This window comes from Puma concolor, chromosome B3 (genome assembly GCF_028749965.1).
Source record: "Puma concolor isolate L17-30 chromosome B3, mPumCon1.1.hap2, whole genome shotgun sequence".
Classification (NCBI taxonomy): Eukaryota; Metazoa; Chordata; class Mammalia; order Carnivora; family Felidae; genus Puma; species Puma concolor.
Window position 1 is genome coordinate 122,437,863 of NC_141672.1, and position 26,135 is coordinate 122,463,997.

Genomic DNA, 26,135 nt, shown 5'->3' on the forward strand with positions numbered 1-26,135 from the left:
GGTTAACTTACTTCAAAGTTAGGCACTCTTTGCAGACCTAAGCCCTTTAATATGTAGCAGAATTTACTTTCCCTGAGATTTGCATTTCCTATCCTTTAACATCATCTTTCAGAGAAAAACAAGAGAAGAAAAACAGCATTGATATTTGGCACTTAAATGCTAGGACAACTCTCTCATTTAGTTACCCTTCTTTGGGCTGCTTTATACCCAAAATGTCTGCTAGTACATTTCAACTTTTCAAGGAGCAGAATTACATTCTTAATGTAGGTGACTCATAATTGGGAAAAAGTCTCTCAACACACTTCCCTTCTTGCTGCTTCCACAGCTTATTTAAATAAATTATGATCTTTTATTCTTTTAACTTTATCATTGTTTAATATTTAAACACAGACACCATTTCTCACCTTTACCACCATGACACCTGTAGGGAAGTTTTGCTTTTCTCTGTTAATCAGGGATTTTCAGACTTTTCTTAATGTGGAAATGTTCTATATTTTACTATTCTATCAAGAATTCAGACTATCCTTTAAAGGTATTTACCACTAATTATCAAAGTTTATATCTTAATCTTAATCATCAGTGAAAAAACTGTTATGGAGTTTTAAGTGCCAATAAACTATTCACATTAACAATAAGATCAGTAGAAAAGCTGGCTTTAAAGCCATATGCACCCCATACCCTGGAAAAAGTAAATCAATTGCAAAATCGTAGGCCATAGTCATAAGTAAATACTGAAAACAAACAAACAAAACCCCCTATAAAACAAAAATCCCCAAACATCCAAATACATTAATAGATGAATCGCTTCTTTTCATCTTAATATGCATATAAGAGTCACTTAATGAAATCAAATTGGTGGATTATTATTCTGTTCAATATATTGGGAAAGAAATACAAAGCTTAAAATAAAGTTTAGAGTATAGGAAAAAAACTAGAAATTAAAATGCAAAGGGCATTTCACACCAGCTTCTTTCATGTTGAGATTATCAATAATATTTTATTATGTATGTGGAAAGTTGTACTCCCATCATTACTAAAATCAGTTTATATAAATATGGTCAATAGTTGGAATCCTAGTTAAGCTTCTGGACATGATGCAAATACAGACTTAATTAAAAATTTTGATTAAAAAAGACCATTCTAATCATCCTTTTCCCATACCAATTAAAACTTTGAAAAATATTTTCACTTTTGAATCGGTTATTTTTCCTCAAATATCACTGAGGTATATGATTGCCCTAATATAAGTAGTTAAAGCATATGCATGATGGAATTCTACATTAAGAGTCTGATTATATGTAGCCTTAGGAATGAGGGAAGAAAAGTCAGTCTTTTTTTTTTTTGAAAGTTATACTTCCTTAAATTAAGTCCTACCTGCAGATGTTGTTACAATTTCTGTAGTGTTTCTGAGGCCCATAAAGTCAAACTGATAAAGCCGCCAGGATTTCTGATCAGCTGCCTCAACTGAATTTTTTCTCCATCTGTAAATCATTTCTTCTTTGGGGTAGCCATCTGAAAATATAGAACAAATGTTTACCCTTGAAGATATAGGCTTATAAAACATTATAGTCAAAATTATAATTCTGATCATTTGATAGAAGTTAAAATTTTAGGTCATATTTGTTCTCAAAAATTTACTCAAAGGCACTAAAACTCAAAAATTAATGGGTAAAGGCCATTAAACTCAGAGAGTTCCTGCTGCAGATCTTCATGATCAGCAAGATGTTCTCAGCCAGAAGGCTGGTCATCATCTGTGTGGACCCAGCATATAATGGGGCTACTGTCTTTGTTTCTTTAAGCTTGGAGAGCCCCTTTTAGTCACCATAAGCTGTGGTCAGCTTTCAAAGAGGGAAGATTCTAGTCAGAGTGTCACTAGTTTCCAGACTCTGAGATCTAACTATCTGACCTACATCACCTTCTCTTTCCCCAAAACTTAGTCCATTGAGATCTCAGGAAAAACAAATTTAATAAGGCAATCATGCCAGGATTCCAGAGGTCAACTGACTCTCAGTCCTGCTTTGACTTTTATTAGAGACCAATGCTCACCTTATTAAATTCTCCAGGAAACAAGATGCTAGTGTGTTTCTGCTGCCTTCAGCCTAGTGTGGCAACCTGCTCAAAGCCAGGTGTCATGAACAGGTGCTGTTACCAGGGCCCTGTGGGGTCCCTGGTCCAAGCAAGAGTTTGCCCCAATTATTGCTTCTCAACTCCTGGATCCCACTTCTGAACAGCACTTGGACAACACTTAGTTTTTGGAGTACTGTCCTGTTTCCAGGCTATATAACAAGGTTTTCCCATAGGGCATGCATCACCTAAGAGCAGGCCTATATCCCATGTTGTTGCCCAACACATGACAGCATTGGTATTATTAGCCCTTCACTGATTCACATAGACACTGCTGGCATGACTGTCTGTGGCAGTAGGAAATGTATGCACTAGCATCCTGAATATAAAAAGCACCATACTGGTGCACACATACTAATACAAACATATTAATAAAGTGATTGAAAATTTCTAATTAAACATTGCAAAGATCAGTTTGCAAAACCCTTAAAGACAGTATGCATTCTTGGTATTTTCCCTTCTCCCCATCATTGTTAACTTGGGTCCCTCATTAAAAGACTAAAATAGATCACAGGTATGCCCCCTTCTTTCTGATTGTGCATTGTTCTGTGAAATTATTGTCACCATTTCTGGGATAATTGCTCTCCTTTAACTTGACAATGTTGATATCAAGGCACTAAGACTCAGCTCCAGACATTTCTATGAACTAAACAAACATTTTACTTGGCCATTAGCCACTGTCCTGCTTGCTTTATCTTCCTATCAGACTGCCATAAAGGACTTTATGCTATAATTATTTCTTTTTAACTTGTTTTATTAAACAGCTTTATTGAGGTGCAATTTGCATACATAAAACATGTACAGTTCAGTGGTTTTTAGTATATTCTCAGAGTGGTGGAACTATTTTCATAATGTAATTTTAGAATATTTTCATCACCACGAAATGAAACCTCAGATCCACTAGCAGTCACTTCCCATTCCCCTTGCACACATCACTAACATCACTTGTCTCATCCAGTCCTTGGCATCCACTAATGTATTTTCTGTCTATAGATTTGCCTGTTTTGGACATTTCATATAAATGAAATCATACAACATGTTATCTTTTAAACTGACTTCCTTCAGGTAGTGTAATGTGTTCAAGGTTCACTCATATTGTAGTCCCTGTCAGGTTTTCACCCTTATTTATCACCCAATAATATCCTACCACATGAATATACCATATTTTGCTTATCCATTTGTCAATCGATAGGCAGTTTGCTTGAATCCACTTCTACAATCTTATGAATAATGCTGTTATGAACATTTGACATTTTTTAAACAAATAATTTATTCAAGACTATTGTAATAGGAGAATGAAGCTCCATCAAAATAAAGAACAATAGGGTTTTTTAAAGTTAGGGTGAGCAAGTGAAAAGCAATTAGAGAATGTTATGAAGAGGTCATAGACCACCAGTGTGTGCTAATAAACTTCCATATCTTTATGATGAGAGGTAGTTATGCAACTTGGGGCAAAGCCCTGCCGAAGTTAGGCTATTACCTTCCTACAGAAACTAGGAGATTGGGATACTATCTTTCTTGAATATATTTTAAAGAGATGGCTCCCAGATCCTTGAGAAAGACAATTTCTATTATGAAACTAACAAGATCCCTTTAAAAAGACTTACATCTCAAAGGGTCAGAGAAAGAACTTATAACTACAATTTTTTCTTTTTTTGTTAAAAATATTTTCAAATGTTTATTTATTTTTGACAGAGAGAGAGACACACAGCATGAGTGGGGGAGGTGCAGAGAGAGAGGGAGACACAGAATCAGAAACAGGCTCCAGGCTCTGAGCTGTCAACACAGAGCTCGACGCAGGGCTGGAACTCACAGACCGTGAAATCAACCAACCAACTGAGCCACCCAGGTGCCCCACAATTTTTTTCTTTTAAAGTAAATGCTGTCAAAGAAGGGAGGTTAGGAGCCTATCAGGAAAAAGGCTGAGTGAAGTTTAGTCAAGGTGAGGGGTACTTAAAGCATTTTGGTCACTAGGAAGCCTCAGCATGGTGTACAGTAACCAAAATAAAAATTTTGCTATTGTCCTATTTCTCTGCTTGTCTTCAAGGCAAACCTTCTTGAAAGATTTGCTTATCATCATTATCTCTGATAAATCACCTCCTGTTCACTCTTCACTACATTCCATTACTCCACATCTGATACTCTCCTGTGACTGGTCAACATATTGCCAAATCCAGTGTCCAGGTTCTCCTTCTGTAACTTACTTGATCTCAGCAACGTTCAATAGAATTAACTCCTTCTTCTTGAAACTATATTCCCTTGCCTTATGTTATTTCATCCACTTCACTGGATGTTCCTTTTCTGACTCCTTTGCTGGTTTCTCCTCTTTGATGTCTGAAAGTTGGAGTGCCTCAGGGTTTGGCCTGGACTTCTTCCTTTTTTTTTTTTTTTTTACTTTTGGAGAACCTATTCTCTCTAGGTAATATTTTTCTGCTCCATTATGTTAAGTACCATATTTAAGCTGATGACTCCTATGTCAATGCCTTAGTCTTGACATTTTTCTACATCTCAAGAATCAGATATCCAGCTCCCTGCTTCTCATAAGATATCTAAAAGCACTACATGTTTAACTTCTTCCAAAGACAAGTTTCCCTTCCCTTAACCTAAACTTGCTTCTTTTCCATTTTTCTACCTAAGCAAATGGCAGTATTACCCACCTAATTATTCAAGAGTTATAAACACCTATGTATGAGATTTTGTGCTGTTTGTTTTCAACTTACTTTGGGTTTATGAATAGGAGTGGAATTGTTGAGTCATAGAGTAACTATATTTAACATTTTTTTAAGTGTATTTATTGGGGTGCCTGGGTGGCTCAGTCAGTTAAGTGTCCGACTTTGGTTCAGGTCATGTTCTCACAGTTTGTGAGCTTGAGACCACATTGGGCCCCACATTGGGCTCTGTGCTAACAGTTCAGCCTCTGTGCTGACAGCTCAGAGGCTGAAGCCTGCTTCAGATTCTGTGTCTCCCTCTCTGTTCCTCCCTTGCTTGCAATCTCTCTGTCTCTCTCTCTCTTTCAAAGATGAATAAACACTAAATTTTTTTAAGTTTATTTATTTATTTCGAGAGAGAGAGAGAGAGAGAGAGAGAGAGATACCATGAACATGAACAGAGAACAGGGGAGGGAGAGAGAGAGAGAGAGAGAGAGAGAGAGAGAGAGAAAGAATCCCAAGTAGGCTCCTCAATGTTAGCACAGAGCCTAAAGTTGGGCTCCATTGAATCATGAGATCATGACCTGAGCTGAAATCAAGAGTTAGATGTTTAACCAACCAAGACACCCAAGTGCCCCTATATTTAATGTTTTGGGGAAACTGCCAAACTGTTTTTCAAGGCAATACCTTAAAATCCTACCAGCAATATATGTGGCTCCAACTTCTCCATAGCCTTTCCACAATTTGCCAATATCTGTCTTTCTAATTATAATAATCACAGTGGGTGTGAAGTGTACATGGCTGTTTAATTTTCACTTCCCTAATGACTGATGATATTGAACAGCTAGTCATTATTTTATTGGCCATATATATATGTCTTCTTTGGTGAGGTATTTAGATTTTTTGCTCATTTTTAAATTGGGTTATTTGTCTTCATATTGTTGAGTCTTAAGAGTTATCTATATATTTTGGGTCAAGTCTTTTATTAGGCATATGTTTTACAAATATTTTTTAGTATTCTGTGGATTATCTTTTGATTCTCCTGCATTTTTGAAGAAGAGTTTTGCTAGTTCTAGAATTATTGGTTGGCAGTCTTTTACCTTCAACATTTTGAAGGAAGTTTTCTAATCATCTTCTGGCCTCCTTGGTTTCTATTGAGAAATTGTCAGTTTGACTCTGATGTGGATAGGTATGTATCTCTTTGAGTTTTTTATAATCTGTTGAGCTTCTTTAGGTTGCTAGCTTTTCAAATAATTTTGGTCCTATTTCTCTGCTCTTCTCCTCTGAGACTTTCATTAAATGTTTATTGGTAATTATCATGATGTGCCAATGGATGTATGAGTTTCTATACACTTTTCTCAACTCAGTCATTTTGTTCCTCTTACTAGATAATCTTTACTGGCTTATCTTCAAGTCTGCTGCTATTTTCTTCTGACTCCTCAAATCTGTAATTTGTAGCTGGCTAGTGAATTTTTTCTTTCAGTCATTGTACTATACAACTCCAGAACTGGAATTGGTTTCTTTTTAATAGTTTCAACCATTTTACAGATATTCTTTATTTAGTGAGACTTAATTATCATACTCTCCTTGCCCTTAATTCATCGGACATAGTTTACTTTAGTTCCTTGAATGCATGTAGAAGAGCTGACTTAAAGTTTGTGTCTATTACATCCAACATCTGGGATTCATCAAAGATTATTTCTATTGACAGCTTTTATTCCTGTGTATTGGTATGCTTTCCTATTTCTTTGCAGGTTTTGTAATTTTTCATTGGAAACTGGACATTTTAGATAATGTATTATAACAATTCCAGTATCAGAATCCTCTTTTCACTTAAGGGGTGGTTGCCGTTCCTGGGTTTTTTGGTTTCATGCTTGTTTTTCTTCTTGTTAATTTCCTTAGTGACTCTTCTAAACTAATTTGTAAATCTGTATTCTCCACACTGTGTAGCCACTGAGTTCTCTAAATTTTTGTTGTTGATTTTATGCTCTTGTTTTTGTTTTTAAGCCTGGTCTCTCCTAAACTTCACTTTTGGTTTATTATAATTTAGTGGTCATCCAGTGATCAGTGAGAAAGTTTCCTTAAATGTCTTGCCTGTATTTCTTCCTAATTCTGCTAAGAAGATCTGTGTGTGAAGGCATAACGTTAAACTTTAAACAGTTTACAGGACAGCCTTAGCTTTAATTTTCTGCTTACAGAGTTCCTCAAAGCCAGAGGTTAGTGACAGGGCCTTCTCCATTCCTAGGTGTTTCCTGGGCATGCACACAGCCCTGCACAGATACACAACATTCTTATAGATCTTCAGGAACTTGCTGGAGCTCTTCAAAGTTCCTTGTAGTACAGGTCTTGCTTTAATTTTTTTTTTTGGCCTGGTCTTCAGTTTGCACTAATTAATATCACAAACTTAGGCAGATATAACATTGTCAGAAGATTTCCAATTTTTTTCTATGATGCTTTAGTGATACTGAATCTTAAATTGATTTTTTTTAAAGCTGAGCTGAGCTCTGAGTCAAATCAAATGGCCACAACACCTAGGGAATGAAATTTTTCATTTTGCTAGAATACTGCTAGTTTTGACAAAAGATTGACTTTGCTTTTGGGATAAAATTCTTAACTGAGTACCCAAAGAGGTCTATCTTGTCCACTCATTGTGAGCCTGCACATCTTTCATAACTACCATGCCAATGAGCCTTCAAGAAGGCAGAGAGAAAGGGGATAACCCAAAGCTTACATGCATAGGCTCTATTATTTCTGAGATTCAAAAGTTTCTCTTGGATAGACAATTTGTGACTTTAGTTATTTATGCTGTTTTGAAATTTTAGTTGCTTTGCTAGTATTTTCACTGATTTTATGGGGAAGAGGTCACTGAGATGCTTACTCCACCATTCCAAAGTTAATCTTCCATGCCATAATTATTATAACAATAATAAAGCAACAAATGATGGATTTTATTCATTGTACACCAGTAGGCTCAATAGGATTTCTACCTATATTTTCCATTTAATCTTAATCCTGTTCTGGACTTATCTGAACATTGTAAATATTAAATAACTTACCCAGTGCCACACAGATCACCTTTGATCAAGCTGCAAAACAAACCTAGGTCTATACAACTTCTTGTATAGACTTCTTTCAACTCCATTCTACCTGACTTCTTTTACAACTTTCATTCTTATTTCTAATTCAGAAGGTGTCCTGTTGTATCCTCCCTTTGACAAATAATCAATATTAATGTGTTGATAAATTTATATGTAACATTTTCTATAAAACATATTTACATTTAAATTAACCATAGTCTTCTGAAGATGTATGCAATCACTTGAAATAACAATGGTAGTTGGGATTTTATAGAGAAGGTAAAGTGGAAGAAAAATTCCAGTGTCTTACTTAGCCACTGAATTCTTTTCTATGCCTCCTCTTCCTACACATCATCATCATCAGTATCATCACAATCATGGTCATGGTCATCATTATCTTCATCACATCACCTTTGCCAATATTGGCACCACCACCACCATGACCATCATCAGCATCACAATCATCACAATATTGCTGTCACATATAACTGTAATTATGTGCCAGTCAATATTCCAAGAGCCATGGGACCTTACTTGTAGGGGTCCAAAGTCCTGAGAGGGGCATAGAAACTTTTCTTTTTGGATATTTTGAATCATTTAGAGAAGTCCTTCCATTCCCATTTGTTTCCTCCTTCTTGGTATTTTTGTTATGTGTGACATACTGAACCTCAACAACTTTATATTAGCAAATTCATCAATCATTTCTTTTTTAAAAATTATTTTTGAGAGAAGAAGAGAGAGGCAGAGAGAGAGAGAGAGAGAGATGGAGAGAGAGAGAGAGAGAGAGAGAGAGAGAGACTTCCAAGCAGGCTCTATGCCATCAGCATAGAGCCAGACACAGGGTTCAAAACCACAAACTGTGAGATCATGACCTGAGCAGAATTCAAGAGTCAGATGCTTAACTGACTGAGCCACCCAGGCACCCCTCATCCATCATTTCTATATTTACCTTTTTATTGAGGCTTAAGTAATCCTTCCTTAAAAAAATGTTCAGATAACTATTTCCAAAATTTAATTATAATTATTTTATAGTTTTATTATTACATTTTTATTAATTATTCTGAAATTATTTTGAGCAGGATCTTTCTACTTGAATGTCAGTTCTGTGTGTGTGTACATGTATATGTACATGTTTGTGTGTGTGTGTCTTACTTCTGTGCATATATATTAACTAATACTACTTGATAGAAATTTTTAAAAGAGAAACATGCCTTATGGTTACGAAAATAAAATTTTCATATCAACAAAGTTAATTACTAATCCTGCCAATCAATCTGTCCAGCTGGCCCCATGTTGTAGTGATACTACTGAATCTTACATTAAAAGCCATGACCATAGTGAATATGCCTGCTCTCCAGTCTCAGTCCCTGGCTCCCAGGAGGGAGACCCTCTGTTTGGATCCCATAAAACAAAGTATTTTCTAATTTTTGAAGCTAGAAAACAATATTAAGAAAAAGCTAAGTAAGACAAAGAAGACAGATTTTAATCTTGACATGCTTTTTCTGTTAATTGTTGCTTTGTTGTTTCATTAAAACAAAGATATTTTGTTTTTAACCATCTTCCTTCACATGCATCATGAGATCTAGCCTAATACTTACATTATAAGTTTGAGTATCATAGTTACTATAATATCTTACAGAAATAAAAATTCTAACCATAACCATATATTCCTCAGGAAACCAAATGTGAACAATCTCATTTGTTTCTCACTTGACTTGCTTTATCTGTTCATGGTGAAAACATAAAATTATTTCCTTTATCTTCCTTTATATTGAAGTATATAAAAGTAGGATTTTGATTTTAAAAATCTTTTTAATCACCTTATTATATTGAATAGTTCACATATGAAACAAAAATATCAATGATTCATGGACCAGACATTTATAACTTCAGTGGCTGGTCAGGTTTGTCATGAAGGTTATAGTTCCTTCTAGCACAAACTTAACAAACAACAATATTTCACAATTTGATAGCATTTTCCTCTAAAAAGTTTCACCCTACAAGTTCTAATTTTCAAAAATATGAGTATTTTTCTCCTTTTCTGTAGTGTCAAAATTTCCTCCAAAACAATTTAGTTACCATAGGAGAAAAATGGAAGATTGTAGAAAGAGTGCTTGTGTGAGAAAGCATCAGACAGGTGGACATACAGGGAGTCCTACCACACCTTTAACAATCAGATACTGTCGGCACTACTCAAACCAGTCCAGAGAGTAGAAAATGAAGGAAAACATCCTAATTATTTTTATATAGTAAGTATAATAATGATATGCAGCCTGATAATGGATGCACAAGAAAAGCAAATCTCACTTACAAATATTGATGCAAAACCTCAAATGAATTGTTAGTAAACAGTCTCAATCAGCATATTAAACACATTATGACCTAATGAGATTAATAGGAAGGAAAGAGTGGAAATTCGTGAGCATAATCCATCTGATGTTCATCTTCATAGAAGGCAAAGACATTTGATAAAATGTAGCATACATTTGTGTTAAAAATATTCAATAAAGGAGAGCTTAAATGATATTTCATATATACCTGTATAAGTATATATACATTAGTATATACAGATATATGTATATATGTATACTGTGTGTGTGTTACTAGAAACCAATAACTTAATTACAAAGAAAACACTAGAGACTTTCCTTTTCTTTTTAAAACAAGTAAATGTCCATTATCTTCACTATCACTTGTCATTATATTGGATACATTAACCAAAATAGTTCTAGAAAAATAAATAAATAAAATAAGAAGCATACAAATTAGAAAGAAAAATATGGTTTTGCATCTAGAAGACACAGAAGAATCAATGGATAAACTACCATAAATAATTTTTTAAATATAAATAGCTAAGTATAACTTAACAAAAACTCACAAATTCTATAAGAAGCAGTCCATAAGTTACTACTGAGCCAAAAGTAAACTGAATAAATAAAAGACACGCCATATTCCTGCCTAGGGGGACTCAAAAACATAAAGGTGTTGATTTACCCAAGTTAAATATGTTCATTTGAAGTAATCTCAAGAAAATCATTAGCTTTTTTTTTCTTTCTTTTCTGTTTCCAGACAAGTTGGTAATCTATCAATATTACTTAGAATAATAGGAATTACCTTACCCATGGGTGCCTGGGTAGCTCAGTCGGTTAAGTGTCCGACTTTGGCTCAGGTCATGATCTCACAGTTTGTGGGTTTGAGTCCCGCATTGGGCTCTGTGCTGAAAATCAGAGCCTGGAGCCTGTTTCAGATTCTGTGTTTCCCTCTCACTCTGCCCCTCCCCTGGTCACGCTCTGTGTCTGTCTCAAAAATAATAAAATAAACTTTAAAAAATTAAAAAAAAATACCAGGAGAAATGCAATGAAGGGAACCAGTTTTTCTTAGATTATTAAATATTATTAAATATTAAAAATTAATATTTATAAAATGTTACAAAGACTACACCAAACTCAATTTTTCTTTAGCATATAACAGACCAAGGGAACAAGATAGTTGAGATTCTCCTGGAATTAGTATATGATAAAGACAACAACTTAAATTAATAGGAGGAAGTAGGAGTTTATGATCTGTGGAAGCCATATGAGAAAAGTATAAATTTAGATGCACTTTATACCATCCTCCTTAAATTCCAAGAGGATCAAAGATCTAAAAAACCCCACAAAAATGCTAGAATAGAGATATGAATGAATTCCTTTACAACTTTGGATTAATAAAAAATTTCCTAACAATGACTCAAAATCCAAGAGCAATTAAAAATGTATTTATAAAATTGGCAACATGAAAAAAATGATTTAACATAACAAAAACTATGCTTTAAGGAAAGTAAACATGACAAATAACAACTTGAGAAAATATGGTTAATATATCACATAAAAAGGATTTATTATACTAATAAAGAATGACATATAAAAATGAGAAAAAATTAGGCCAAAAATCCAATAGTAAAATCTATGACTAACTAGTTAACGTTAAAAATGGACCATAAGTTGATAAAAATGCCAAACTTCACTCCAAATAGGAGAAAGGACAAGCAGCTGCTGGGCACCAATAAATTGTACTGAAAATTAATAAATAAATGGCAATATGAATTTTTCCAGGTGCTTTCAAAGGACTGAATTTGAGCTAAATAAATACCAATTAGGGAAAGTTCATTTTTACAGACAAACCACAGCTAACAAATGCAGGAAAAAAATGGCATAATTAAAATATACTCCTCCGTAGCCTCTGATGGATCTGGGAGTCTGTCTCAGCATCACTAAAGAAGGTCAAGCAGACATGTTCCTTCTGCCATGATGTAATCAGAATTACACAGGACGGCCTATGAAGTGCTCTTCAGAAGAGTTGAACCTAAAAGCTCACTAAAGGTCTAGAGCTACCAGTTGTAAGAAATGTGGGGAATATATGACACAATGAAAATATAACCAGCTAAATCTAGGATGTGTGGAAGTTGGCAGGCAAGATGGCTTCACTTATGCCCAAATAAATAAAGGAAGCTTGTACTGACTAAAATAAACTTGAGAGAAATATCAATCAAATGCAATGTGTAGACCTTAACTGATACTGATTTGAAATGACTGTAATAAAGACACCTGGAGAAACTGGCCATGGATTGAGTGTTATATATTAAAGAATCACTATTAACTCTGTGATAATGACACTGGATTAGCAGAGGTGCATATCTATTAGAGGAAGTGTTTATTGGAGAATCCGTATGTTGGCTAACATTTACTTAAGGTATTCTTTAAAAAATATGAGACAGATACCTTAAACCAAAAGAGCAAAATGTTGATGTTGGGTAACTAGCACATGGGGTTTCACTGTACTCTTTTTCCCTATTAAAAAATGTCTCTTGCACCCCACCAAATTTATATGTTGAAGCTCTAATCCCCAATGTATTGGGATCTGGAGGTGGGACCTTTGGAAGGTAACTAGATGATGAAGCTTAAGCTCTCTTCATGGGATTAGTGTCTTTATAAGAAGACGCACAAGAAAGACATCTCTCTTTTCCACACATAGGGACACAGTAGGCAGATCTGCAGATCAGGAAGAGGGCCCTCAGTAGACACTGAATTTCACAGCATTTTGATCTTGGACTTCCAGCCTCCAGAACTGTGAGAAATACATGTTCGCTGTTGAAGCCATCCATTTTACAGAATTTTATAATAGCAGCCCTAAGAGATTACATAAAGTGCTCAGCAGTGTTCCAGGCCATGGTAATTACAAAATTAATGTCGATTTTAGTTTTTATTTTAGTGCCAAAAATAAAACTCATTCAAAATACTGCATTGAAAAGTTTTTCCCTCCCTGGGTTGTGCAAAGGCTCTCCCTTATGGGTTCCAGTCCTAGGTGGCTAAAGGAGGGAGGGTTGGGGGGAGGGTTCAATGATTAGTAGCTATGACAACTGTCAACATGTTTGATCTTGGAGGATCCTCTCTTGCACACCCCTCTGGGTCCCTCTTCTTCCTTTGCTTCAGCTTAGGTTAAAATGGGTCAAGAGGCAAAGCCTTAGATAAGAATTACACTCTGCACAGCCTTTTGTCTAAGGAAAAGTTATATTTGCTTTGAACAAAGAGAGTTAAGTGGTAGCTCCATGTCTGTTAGATTTGATCTACTTTGAGAAAGGTTTAGAGGGAAAAGAGGACTGATTTAAAAGATGCAGTAAGAAGCTGCTTTTAAATTTATTTTTGTTTCTATGAAAGAAAACATAAATTCCATTTTGGCAATTGTGATAAATTTTTTGTCTATGGTTGTTGATGTGCCCAAGTATAACTATAATTTTCCTGATGCTAGGAAAAATATTATTTTCTCAATGAAAATGCCACAAAATGCTGCAGAACTTGGGAGCAACTTCAGGCAATGACAAATTTATTACTGTCAGGGTAGGAGGCCACAGAGATTAAGCAATATTATAAGAGCTATTGGATATATTAGTGGTTACTGGATATTGTAGGGGCTGCTGGATATTGTAGCATTACTATGGTTTGCTGCCAGATCACAAAACTCTATGTTTAAACATAATGACAGATTCTTCCTCAAAATTCTTCATTCAGAGATTTCTCAACTCAGTGTAGTCCAGCAGCATTCAGTGGCTATTAATTATTAAATAAGTGTCCTTGAATTGAAGCTTGTAAGTTAGTACTTGGTCTAAACACATTGTTTACCTTGTTTATAGACAGCAGACAAGCCACTCAATCTCTTGGTGGCCTTATCTCTTTTAATATGATGCAGTAATCTAAGACCGTGTTTTTGGATTTCAAAATAATATCCAGGATTTTTTAATGAAATATAGTAGAATAGAAAGCATATAATATGGCATCTTATATAGTCCCCAGAAATATTATTTTGTGTTATTTTCAATATGTGTATGTGTCCTGAATCTGGAATGGAAATGTATTTTACAGGGGGGCTTGGTGTGAAAGGTTGGAAAGATCCATCTAGAGGTGAATTTGCAAGTTCAGTGCTTTCAGGAGCAGGAAGGACAAATGAGGGAGGCCATGAGGTGAATTGGGATGAGGGGGTACAGAGACCTGCAGCACAGCCCTATCCAGAGCAGTGCCCACTTTGTGAAACTGCCCAGAGTCACAAAATATTTTGGCCATTAAAAAAAAAGCAGAAATATTTAATTTTGAAAAAGAAAATCTCCTGGTTTCTAAATGTTTACAACTAACTCTTTTTTTCTTCTTTTTTAAAAAAATAAACACAGTTTGTCCATGGGATGCATGTTGAGCTTTAGGGCATCAGTTGGTACAAGGTAAATGTTTTCAAATTGTGTTTCCCTTGGTAGACAGCAGTCAGTCTATGAGGAGTTAATAGTCAACCAAAGACCCTTGGGCTTATGTTTATATTTTGTATTACTTTGAGGGTTTCATAGCTTTTAAAAAAGGTGAAAACACTGGCCTGGGTGTAATCATATCTTATTCTCTTTAATGATTCTCAGAAGAGTGTCATTGATCCTTACTCCCACCAAATGGAAGAAAAATGGGTCCAGTTGAGGTGTGTAGGAGCTAGTGTGGCCATATGAGGTTGGCATCCCACCCACTAAGTGAATGGGACCACATCTTCTTATCACCCTTGCTTGGTGCAGTCTGGGAGGCACCCATGTACTGTATGTCTGGGAGTATGCGTGTATGTAGATTCCAAAGTCTTCCAAAGTTTCACCTACTCACTAGTTATAAAAATGTAGCTACTTACAAAGAATTACTCATTCATAAATTTTAAATTATTAGCTGTGTTGTACAATTTTAATATCTTAAAATTTTTTTTAAAATAAAAATAAAAATTTAAAAGCCTACTAGCACAGAATGGGAGAAAATATTTGCAAATAATGCATCTGATGAGGGACTTGTGTCCAGAATATATAAGAACTTTTACATCTCAACATTAAAAAGACAAATAGTCTAATTAAAAAAAAACAGGCAATGGTTTTGAATAGATTTTCTTTCAAGGAAGATATGAGTGTGACCAAAAAGCACACGAAAAGATGCGCAATATCATTAGTCATTAGGAAAATGAAAATCAAAACTAACATGAGATACTGCTTCACATGCACAATGGTGGATACAATTAAAAAAGAGAAAAAAGCAAGGTTTAAGAGGATGCAGAAAAATTGGGACCCTCAAACACTGTTGGTAGGAATGTAAAATAGTGCAATTTCTATGGAAAACAGTTTAGCATTTCCTCAAAATGTCAACCATATATGCCACTTCAAGGTATATGCCCAAGGTATATGCTTCAAGGTTTGGAATGTTCACACCAAAACCTGGATGCTAGTGTTCATAGCAGCAATAGTCATAATAACCACAAAGTGGAAACAACCCAATATGTACCAACTGATTAATATAAAAACAAAACCACATATTGTATGATTGTATTTATGTGAAGTGGCCACAATGGGCAAACTAGAAAGACAGAAAATACATTAATGGTTGCCTAGGGCTGGCAGGAGGAGAATGGAGTGACTGCCTAATTGGTGCAGAGTTTCATTTGGGGTGATGAAAATATTTTAAGTTAGGTGGTGATAATAGTTGTGCAGTTCTACGAATACACCAAGCACTGCTGAAATGTATACTTTACATTGGTGAATTTTGTAGTATATGAAATATAACTCAATAAAGGGGTCATTTAAAAAAAAATCTTGGGAGTGCCATAAATACTGAGTGCTCATACCTCCAACAGTTGTTTGGGAGCACCAATGCATGAGTGAAATTAGCCCCTTTTACACTGACAGCAGGCTGCATGTGAGTGATTTGAATAAAGATGCAACATGGGGTGCCTGGGTGTCTCAGTTGGCTGAATGTCCAACTCTTGACTTCGGCTCAGGCCATGATTTCACAGTTGTGGGATGGAGTCCCACGTCAGGCTCCATGCTGAGCGTGGACTGTGTTTAAGATTCTTTCTCTCTCTCTCTCTCTCTCTCTCCTTCTCTCTGCCTCTGCCTCCTCTCTAAAATAAAAAAAAAAAAGTTAAAAAAATTTTAATAAAGATGCAACAAATTTCAAGTTGTAGTTATGAGAAGGGGCTTGTGGATTTGGTGATGTCAAAATTGAGCCCACTCCCTAGGAGGGGGGCAGAATACGGAAATTTGTTGAATGATGTAGTAAACACCTAGCTTTTCATGAGCAGCAGAGGACATATTACTCTTTTTTACCTCATTTTCCTGAAGAGTTTCTAAAGTGCAAAGCCATCCCTCACAATCCCAGAGAGAAGTACTCAGGAACATGGCTCAAGCCCTGTGCACAGGTGTGAAGTGCAGACACTTATGACCCCAATCAACCTTCCCTGCTACATCCTCAGTGTGCCACTCTGCCCACTGCCTCCTCCAAACTGCTTGGGAGACAATGTGGAAAGAGGCAAGCATGGTCACATAGTATGGCTCAAATATCTTTATTTTTACATATCTTCCTAGAAGCCCTCCTGGAGATTTGGAAAGAGTGTGTGCAAATGAAGGGTCAAGCAGTTGAAGCTTATCATTTTCACAGTAATCTTCCCCTGGATTACTGTTAAAGTTAAGATCCTCTCTCCAGTTGTAACAGCAGTTAACACGACTATTATACAGAAAAATCCACATCATTTGAATTCTGTTTGAAATATCTTAATTATCAAATTAATCATGGAAGACATCTTTGCAATAGGAAATCTTTCTTTTCGGGAACATATGCCTCTCTTGAAGGATTGATTTTAGGTTCTTCAATAGAATTTTCATTACTTTTCTCATATATGTCTTGTGCTATTAATGTTAAAAAATGTTCCTATGATATATGTTTGCTTTTGCTTTCTAATTTTTTGTCCAATGTAAAGGTATTTATCATTTCTACTTTTACATAGATGTTAATAATGCGAATTAGACCTCTTAAACATTATGTATTTATTTTGGATTGAGCTCATATCAGTACTTATATTAATTGTAATCATTTCAGTTGCATGCATTATTTTTTCAAGTTATATGATCATTTCACCTGGAAATAATGATATTGACTTTTCTAGTATTCATGATGCTTATTTTTATTTCCTTTGTATAATTCACTGAAACAATGATAATATCCCTGATGCTTGCTTTATGTTTGTCACCTACTATTTCTCCCTCTAATGCATGCTTAGTGTTTTTATTGAAATATGCTACTGAATCAGTCTTTTAAGGTTTTAATATATTCAGTTAATAAATTCTTGTAACAGATATTCCAATGTAGCACCATCACATTTCTGAAATAAGTTCTAATCAGTTGTATTGCTCAATTTTAAAATAAATTGCTAAATTAGCCTGTCAGTATATTATTTTGAATCTTTTTATCTTTAGTGGAATGTTAGATTGTGATGCATCATGGGTTTTACATTTTAACACAAAGGTTACTTGAAAACCCTCTACATTGTGTGATGGCAGAAGTAACATTGGAATAAAACATATGATTCCAATGTTGCAATTTTAATTAGAATAATAAGCATTTTTTAAAAGTTTGCTAGAATTCATCTCTAATACCATATATACATATAAGGTCTTAAAATAACTTTTCCTTGAAGTAAACTAAATATACAGAAAAAAACACATTTCAAAAATACCCATCTTGATGGATTTACAAAACTTAATGTGCCCATCTATCCAGTGTTCTAGTCAGGAGACAGAATATTGCAGATACCCAAAATTTCTGGCAGCCCCCAAGACTACTTCATCCCAAGGAACTAAAATCTTTTTCCCACCACATTAGCTACCTCATAGTCCTATTCCAGCAATAACCCATACTCTGCCTTGTAACCTGATTGACTATGCTTTTATGATATAGAACATAGCAGGTCCCCAGGGCTTCCCTATATTACCTCTTTTTTTTTCTTTTTAATTTGAGAGAGTGAGAGAGAGAGAGAGAGGCAGAGGGATAGAGAGAGAGAGAATCAATGCTGAGCATGGAGCCCAATGTGAGGCTCAATCCCATGACCATGAGATCATGACCTGAGCCCAAATCAAGAGTCAGATGCTCATCTGACTGAGCCACCCAGGTGCCCCATCACCTTTATTAATTGCTTCTCTATTGGAATTGTAACCAACATCTTGCCACTGATACCACTGATTAATTTCCTCTGCTTTTGTTCTTAAGATAAGAAGAATTTGTATGTTCACCTTTGTGTCTGGTTTCTTTTTCATACTTTAAAAAATAGTAGCTTTTTATGAATCATTTATTTTTCTTCAGTTGTTGGTCCTTTAGTGTTTTCTTTCTTTCTTTTTTTTGATGTATTAAGTTTTATTCATGATTGTTAAGTGCATTACTTACAGTAGAATCCACAATATATTACCACTAAGTATCATTTAATATTAAGTACCATTAATTATCATTTCTGTATTCTTTCATAATTTTAGATATCTTTGTTTCATTGTTCTACATTGATTTTGTTGTGTTGTGTCCCTTTTATTTAGTTTTCTTCCAAACTCAGGGCTTTGGCTGATTGGTTGGTTCTACTCTTTGTTTCCATTTTACTGGGTACCTGACACTACTCTCAGTGCTTCAGAAACAGTAAGGAGTGAGCCAACCTACCTGCTTTCTTAGGCTTCTGTTCTCTCAGGTATAAGACAATAAGCAGATAGAGGTAGGTGTGGAGAGAGACTGAGAGTGACAAGGAAGCTTGGGATGTGAGATAATCAGAAAAGAGGTGAGGAAGGTGCTGGAGAAACCTTGAGGGTGCAGCCAGCATTAAGGTTATGAGAAAGGGCAAGCATGATATGGTTCAGAAAAACCAGGGAAGTGTTTGACAAGGATAAACCAGTGAGGGGACAGAATGAGGGCGAGATGGCTGTGGGAGCAGCAAGTGGCCAGTAAACATGGAAGAAAATGACCTGATTCATTAAGAGTCAGAAAAAAAAAGCAACAATTAAGATTCACCTTTCTCATGAGATAGGCAATATATATTTTAAAAAAACAACTTACTAAAATAGGCAATGCTGACAAAGGTGGTAAAAAAAAGGTCATTTACACATTATTAACTAATACAAAATCATGGAATGAAATGTGGTACTATTTTTTAAAGTAGTAAATGTCATAAATTTTGACTTGTGAGTTTATGTGACAGAAATTCAGTTCCAGCAAACAAATAATAATAGTAGTAGAAATTCAAACAAAACAGACACACTACAAATGTTTATTGTGATATGCTATTTTTCAGCACCTTGAATGGTGGAAGAAATGATGCTCCATCCATATTCTTGATTACAATGTGGCCATTGAAAAGAAGGAGGTAGTAAAATATGCACTGAATTGGAAGTATGCCCACAGCACTTTATAAAACACAAGATCCAGAAAGTTATGTCAAGTATAAGTTTATCTTAAAAAAATAGAGATGTGTATGTGCATGTGTGTATTAATGTACATATTATTATATATGTTTGCATGCGCAAACCTAAGCATATAGGATGAGCACATGTGCTAACTGTAGTTCAGTGTCAAGCAGAGATATGGGTGCTATGAAGAGAGGTGGAATGACTTTTACTTTAATTTAGACATTGTTTGAATTGTTGCTTCATGCAACTTATCACACAAAAATAGTCTGCCTTGAAATAAGTGGGTTTTTTTGCTCTGTCTGTCCAAAATAAATGAAGAACTAGAAACTAAAAGTATACAAAATGTTCTATTTGAGGAAATGGTGGGAAAAATGTTAGCAAAAATAATTATTTAAATTTTTTTCTCATTATAATACCATAAATGTAATAAGATATATATATTACATATATATTAATATATATTATATATTAAGATATATATTTTGGCCTTTGGATAGATTTAGGCATTAGAGTATAATATATAATACATAATACCTAAATTTGAGTATTTAGGTATTATAATATGTATTATGTAAATATATAATATATAATACCTGAATTTACCCAAAGGTCAATGTTTGGTTACTAAATTCAATTCTTTTTGGATACAGCCACAACTCCAGAAGTATGACCTCTGAGTAATTACAAAAACAGTGACACAAACTAATTCTATAGAATGGACCCTCAAATTTTAGGCTCCCCATAGTTCATCTAGCCATAGTCACCTTTCCCTCACTTCCCTTAAAACAGAAACAACCAATATGAGATAAATGCAGAAGCATGCAAGTTTCACTGTTTGATAATGAAAAATTACACTTGATGGTGAGAAATGAGAAAGGAAAACTCTGAATATTGGACAAAAGAAACTGTATATTAGTCTAAGGAATTTACTTATAGTTTGAAGGAAGCTTGAATTTGTGAAACTGCAAAGGACTGTCCAGAGATCCATGTTCAAATCATCACTCTGATAAATATAATTATGCTAATTGTAATTTGTTTTCCAGTTTCTTTTTGTAGAAAGTGACATGTTTTGGATGACAACACCCTTGGAAGTGGTTTTTCAATCCTTTTGCAAAACTCCCACATTGTAACCTGTGTCACATGAAGTACATGGGCTGCCTGTGGCCCATAGTATGCATGTTGAAGTTCTGGGCACTCACCGCAGATAAGAAGATGTGAGACTGAGGCAAAAGGAGAACAAACCACCACCATGTAGGAACTGACCATTAGAACAGAAAGAGAATAGCCCTCTCATATTTTTACACTGACACATTTTCTTTTTTTTTTTTAATTTTTTTTAACGTTTATTTATTTTTGAGACAGAGAGAGACAAAGCATGAATGGGGGAGAGTCAAAGAGAGGGAGACACAGAATCTGAAACAGGCTCCAGGCTCTGAGCTGTCAGCACAGAGCCCAACGCGGGGCTCAAACTCACGGACCACGAGATCATGACCTGAGCCGAAGTCGGCCGCTTAACCAACTGAGCCACCCAGACGCCCCTACACTGACACATTTTCAATAGCTATCATATATTCCATCTAAAAATTGTTGAGACAGGTGTGCCTGGGTGGCTCAGTTGGTTAAGCATCTGAGTTCGGCTCAGGTCATGATCTCACAGTTCATGAGTTCGAACCCAACGTCAGGCTCTGTGCTGATAGCTCAGAGCCTGAAGCCTGTTTCGGATTCTGTGTCTCCCCTTTTCTCTGTCCCCGCCTCTCTCTCAAAAATAAATAAACATTAACAAATTAGAAATAAATAAATAAAAATTTTTGAGACAGAGGGCAGAGAACAACCAGCTTTTAAAAAAAAAATTAATGTTTTTTTATATTTTTGACAGAGAGAGAGACAGAGCATGAGGGAGGAGGGGCAGAGAGTGAGGGAGACACAAAATCTGAAGCAGGCTCCAGGTTCTGAGCTGTCAGCACAGAGCCCAACGTGGGGCTCCAACTCACGGACCCTAGGATCATGACCTGAGCCGAAATCAGAGGCTTAACCGACTGAGCCACCCAGGCGCCCCAACAATCAGCTTTTGATATTCATGAATGTGTGCTGGGGAGGTATGTATGTTTGGGGAAACCAGAGAATGGAGAAAAGTCTTATAAGAGAGGATGTTGGTGGAATCAAACTATGAAAGCATTAAGATAAAGGGCATGAAACACTGGAACCAGAAAGGAGGGGCATAAACATGCTGGAGACAGGGCAGTCAGAGACAACAAGTTCCTGGGGATGTGACACCCACAGCATCCTTGTGGAGAACTACCTTTCCATGTCTGAATGCCACAGAAACCAAGAGTTCTTCTAAGAGACTGGACAGCCTAGACTTACATCATTGCATCCTCTGTTATAGGCTATGAGCAGCAAGTTGCATCCATTTACCTCACATAAAAATAATCTTTGGAAAATAAGCCTAGATTATATTCTTTTTGGTTAATTTTTGTCAGAAGTATAAGGACAAAGTGAGCCCTGCTGAGTTAAGAGACTCCCCTGAGAAGCACATTTAATTGCCCCCCATCTCTGATCCAAAAGAGCCAGAAGGAATTGATTGCTTCTCAGCCAGATAATGAAATTGAACTTGCATTTCCTCAAATGATGAGACAGCTATGGAACACCTCTCAAGACTTGATAAGCATATGAATGAGCATGGGGATACAATTTCAGGGAAAGAGGATTGTGTTCCCAGTAACCAAGGCCATATTAAATCAAACAATTTCAACTGTTTCAATCAGGGTGAGAGTTGGCTACACAAATACATGTCACCAGTCAAAAAGTACTATTATTAAATGGTTCTGTGGTGTGTAATGAAGATAAGTAGCATGATTGTCAATGTGATTCACTAGGATGGAACATTGTGATATGTCAATGGCATTGAAAGAATCAGAGAGAAATTTCCCCTATCAAGCACATTCCAGTGGGCTTGTCATGATGTGCATTTGCTTGTCCTGAAGATGCTACATGGTTATGCCTCAAGCAGAGTGCACTGGCCAGTGTCCAGCATGTGCCAGCAAAAGAAGTCTGAAATTCACCCGTATTTATGGAATTCACCAGTCTTACTACATTCTCCAAAATCCTAAACTAGCTTGCTTCATAAAATGGTGGAATAGCCTCTTGAAAACTCAGATGCAACATCAGCTAGGTGGCAATATCTTGCAGGGCTAAGTCAAGATTGTCTAGTGTGGGGAATAAGCTTAGGAATTCCCTGAGCTTGCACTGATGGGTTAACAAGGCATAAAGAATTAGAAAGTCATAGGATGAACAAAACCAAGATTGGGCAAACAAGATTAGGTAAACAAGATTAGGTAAACGGGCAAAGGCCCCTGGTATAGGTCAAAAATATATGAATAGAAAAGCCTCAGGATGCAAGCATCAAAAATGAGGTAAACAAGATTAGGTGTTCAAGGTGGAAATACTCCCCAACTTAGTACAACAGCAGAAAGCTGCTTTCACAGGAAAGAAGGACAAAATATGTAAATAGGTAAATAGGTAAACAGAACTTCAGGCTGCAGCAGGGTAAAGTTGCCCACAGCGGGGCTAATTAACAAAAGAAAGGTGCCTTGTTGACCCTGAGGTGCATGTTCTGTCTTTCTTGTCCCCTAGGCCAGTTTAGGTAAACAGAAGTAGCACCTCATGTCTGCTGTAAAAAACCTTTGGTGTATCACCAGAATTTTGTTTTGTATTTACCCAAACCCATAAAATAAAAACACATATCTTCAAAACCCCTTTTCCCACGCCCATGAGTTAATATTCACAGTTTTATGGTCTCTTTGTGCATGCCCATCATGCTTGTAAGCCTTCTGATCTAATAAAAACAGAGCAAGAATCCTTACTCGGGGCTCTTGTCTCCTCCCAGACATTAGCTTCTCTCACATTTTAATCCCACATCCACCTCTCTTTCTGGACAAGAAAGAACTTTAGACCTTAGATTTTAGTCTATGACAATCTAAGATGTTGTATATGCTCTGAATCAGTATTCAATAAAATAGGGCTATTTCTCTGATAGTCAGGATTTACAACTTCAGGAATCAAGGGATGGAAATGAGAATGGCATCATTAATTATCTAGTGACCCACTGCAAAATGTTTCCTTCCTGATCTCTGGACCAGAGGTTTTAGTTTCAAAAGAAGGAGTGTTTCTACCAGGAGACACAACAATGATCCTATTGAGCTGGTAGAGAAGAGTGCTACCCATTCATTCTGGATTCCTCATGCTTTTGAATCAATAGGTAAAGAAGGCAGTCACTGTTGGTCAGAATACCAAAAGGAGATTGGATAATACCACTCCACAGTAGAGTTAAGGAAGAGTATGTCTGGAATACAAGTGATTCCTCGGGATATCTCTTAGTATGACCATGCCCTGTGATTAACATAAATAAAAAAAACTACAACCACGCAATCCAAGCATGACTAGCAAATGTCCAGACTCTAGGAATGAAGGTTTGGTCATCCCATTAGTTAAAGAATCAAGACCAACTGAGGTGTTGTTGAAGGCAAGGGAATATGGGGTACATATAAGAAGGTAGGTATAAATAACAGTTATTAATACATGACCAGTTACACAAAAGAGTGTTGTAACTGTCATAAATAATTGTCCTCTTTATTTTATTATGAATACATGTGTATATAGCAAATATTTTATTTTCTTCCTTCTCTTATTCCCTTATGTAACATAAAATGTATTGACTTTATATCATACTTTTAAGTATTGTTAACTTTACATTATAGTATTTAAGTTTCAGAATATCAAGGAGAAGACTAGGGATTTACTTTCTCTTATGTGGAAGAAGTTAGTGTGTTTTGGATTGTACACAGGGTAGTTGTATCATGTTAGCTGGAATTATGACTTGTCATTGTCTTTGGAGACTAAGTATAGTTTATGGATATGTGTATGGGTGCCATGTTGACAAGGGGTGGACTTATGATGGTGAATTTTATGTGTCAGTTTGACTGGGTTAAGGAAAGCCCAGATAGCCGGTTAAACATTATCTCTGGGTGTGTTTGTGAGGGGGTTTCCAGGTCAGGTTAGCATTTGAATTGGTGGAATCAGTAAGGCAGATGACTGTCCCCGATAAGCACAGGCAATTCAACCAGTTGAGAGCCTGAATAAAATAAAGACAAAAGAAGGGTGAATCTGCCCCCTTTTTCTTGCCTAACTTTTAAGGTGGGGCATATCTTTTTATTTTCTCCTGCCCTTGGACTGGGATTTGCATCATCAGATTCCCTGGTTCTCAGCCTCAGACATATTGAATTTTATGACCAGCTTTCCTAGCTCTTCAGCTTGCAGATGGCAGATTGTGGGATTTAGTAGACTTCATAATCACATGAACTATTTCCTACAATAAATTTCCTTTATAACATATTGGTTCTGTTTCTATGGAAAGTCCTGCTTGATATAGATGGAGACTGAGATGCAGTGGAGTATCAAGAGGAGGAGGACCATGGAATGGAGTTCTGCACATAGTTTCTGCACTTTCTTGAAAGTTCACAATAAAGAGGAAAAAGAATCTTGTCACGGGTCTAGCTTCTGCCTCCTTTGCCAGGCTGTACCCGGTAATATCCCATGAGAAAGTCCCACAGCCCTGAGCCTGGGAGCTTTGTTTAATGGTCTGGAATTAGGAGATGTAGCATCTTCAGATTAGGTTCAGACACATGCACGCACACACTTACATACCATGTGCACACATGCATACATACCCTACACACATACACACACAATCACATGTGACACGCATACACATACATACCACACACACACCATGTGAACACACTCTTAATACATTACACATAGACACATGCATACACACATACTCACCACATATACACACAACATGCACAAATAGTGGAAGATTAAAGGAAGAGAGGTTTGAACACACAGAATGTTCGGTAGCTGTTTACACTGATTCATTTTCTTGGGCTGTTTATAATTCAACCTTCTGCCAGCCTGGATAATGGTGATAACCAGAATATTAGCAGTTTTTTACTTTATAAGACCTTAAAATTTAAGATTCCAATAAAGAGAAAGGCTCCAATGAAAAGCAAATTCTTTTTATTCAGTTTCAGGCCTCAGGCACAGAATTACCAAAATTATTATGGAAAATAAGGGTGTCTGGGTGGCTCAGTCGGTTAAGTGTCCGACTTCAGCTCAGGTCATGATCTCACTATGAGCTTGGGCCCCGCATCGGGCTCTGTGTTGACAGCTCAGAGCCTGGAGCCTTCTTCAGATTCTGTGTCTCCCTCTCTCTCTGCCCCCTCCCCTGTTTTCACTCTGTGTCTCTGCCTTTAATAAATAAATAAATATTTTTTAAAAACCTATAAAATGATTATGGAAAATGAACTACCATTAGATGCTGAACTACCATTAGATGATGTAGTAAATGGGAACGGTGCCTATGTTTATTGATGTTAAAGAGAATGCTCTTAGAGAACTATCTGAAGGGAGAAAGAAAAGATTAATAATAATCACAAAACATTCCAGGTTTACAGTTTTACAGATTTAGTA

At 36.1% G+C, this 26,135-nt stretch overlaps 1 protein-coding gene across 3 annotated transcripts in view; it reads right to left on the reverse strand.

Moving 5' to 3' along the window:
- The window catches only part of GABRG3 (gamma-aminobutyric acid type A receptor subunit gamma3), a 721,003-nt gene that overhangs the window by 85,703 nt on the left and 609,165 nt on the right, over positions 1–26,135 (reverse strand). For all 3 annotated transcript variants that reach the window (XM_025918918.2, XM_086711327.1, XM_025918919.2), the window contains exon 6: positions 1,375–1,512. In XM_025918918.2, the coding sequence (XP_025774703.1) occupies positions 1,375–1,512 (138 nt within the window). The remainder of the gene's footprint in view (positions 1–1,374; positions 1,513–26,135) is intronic.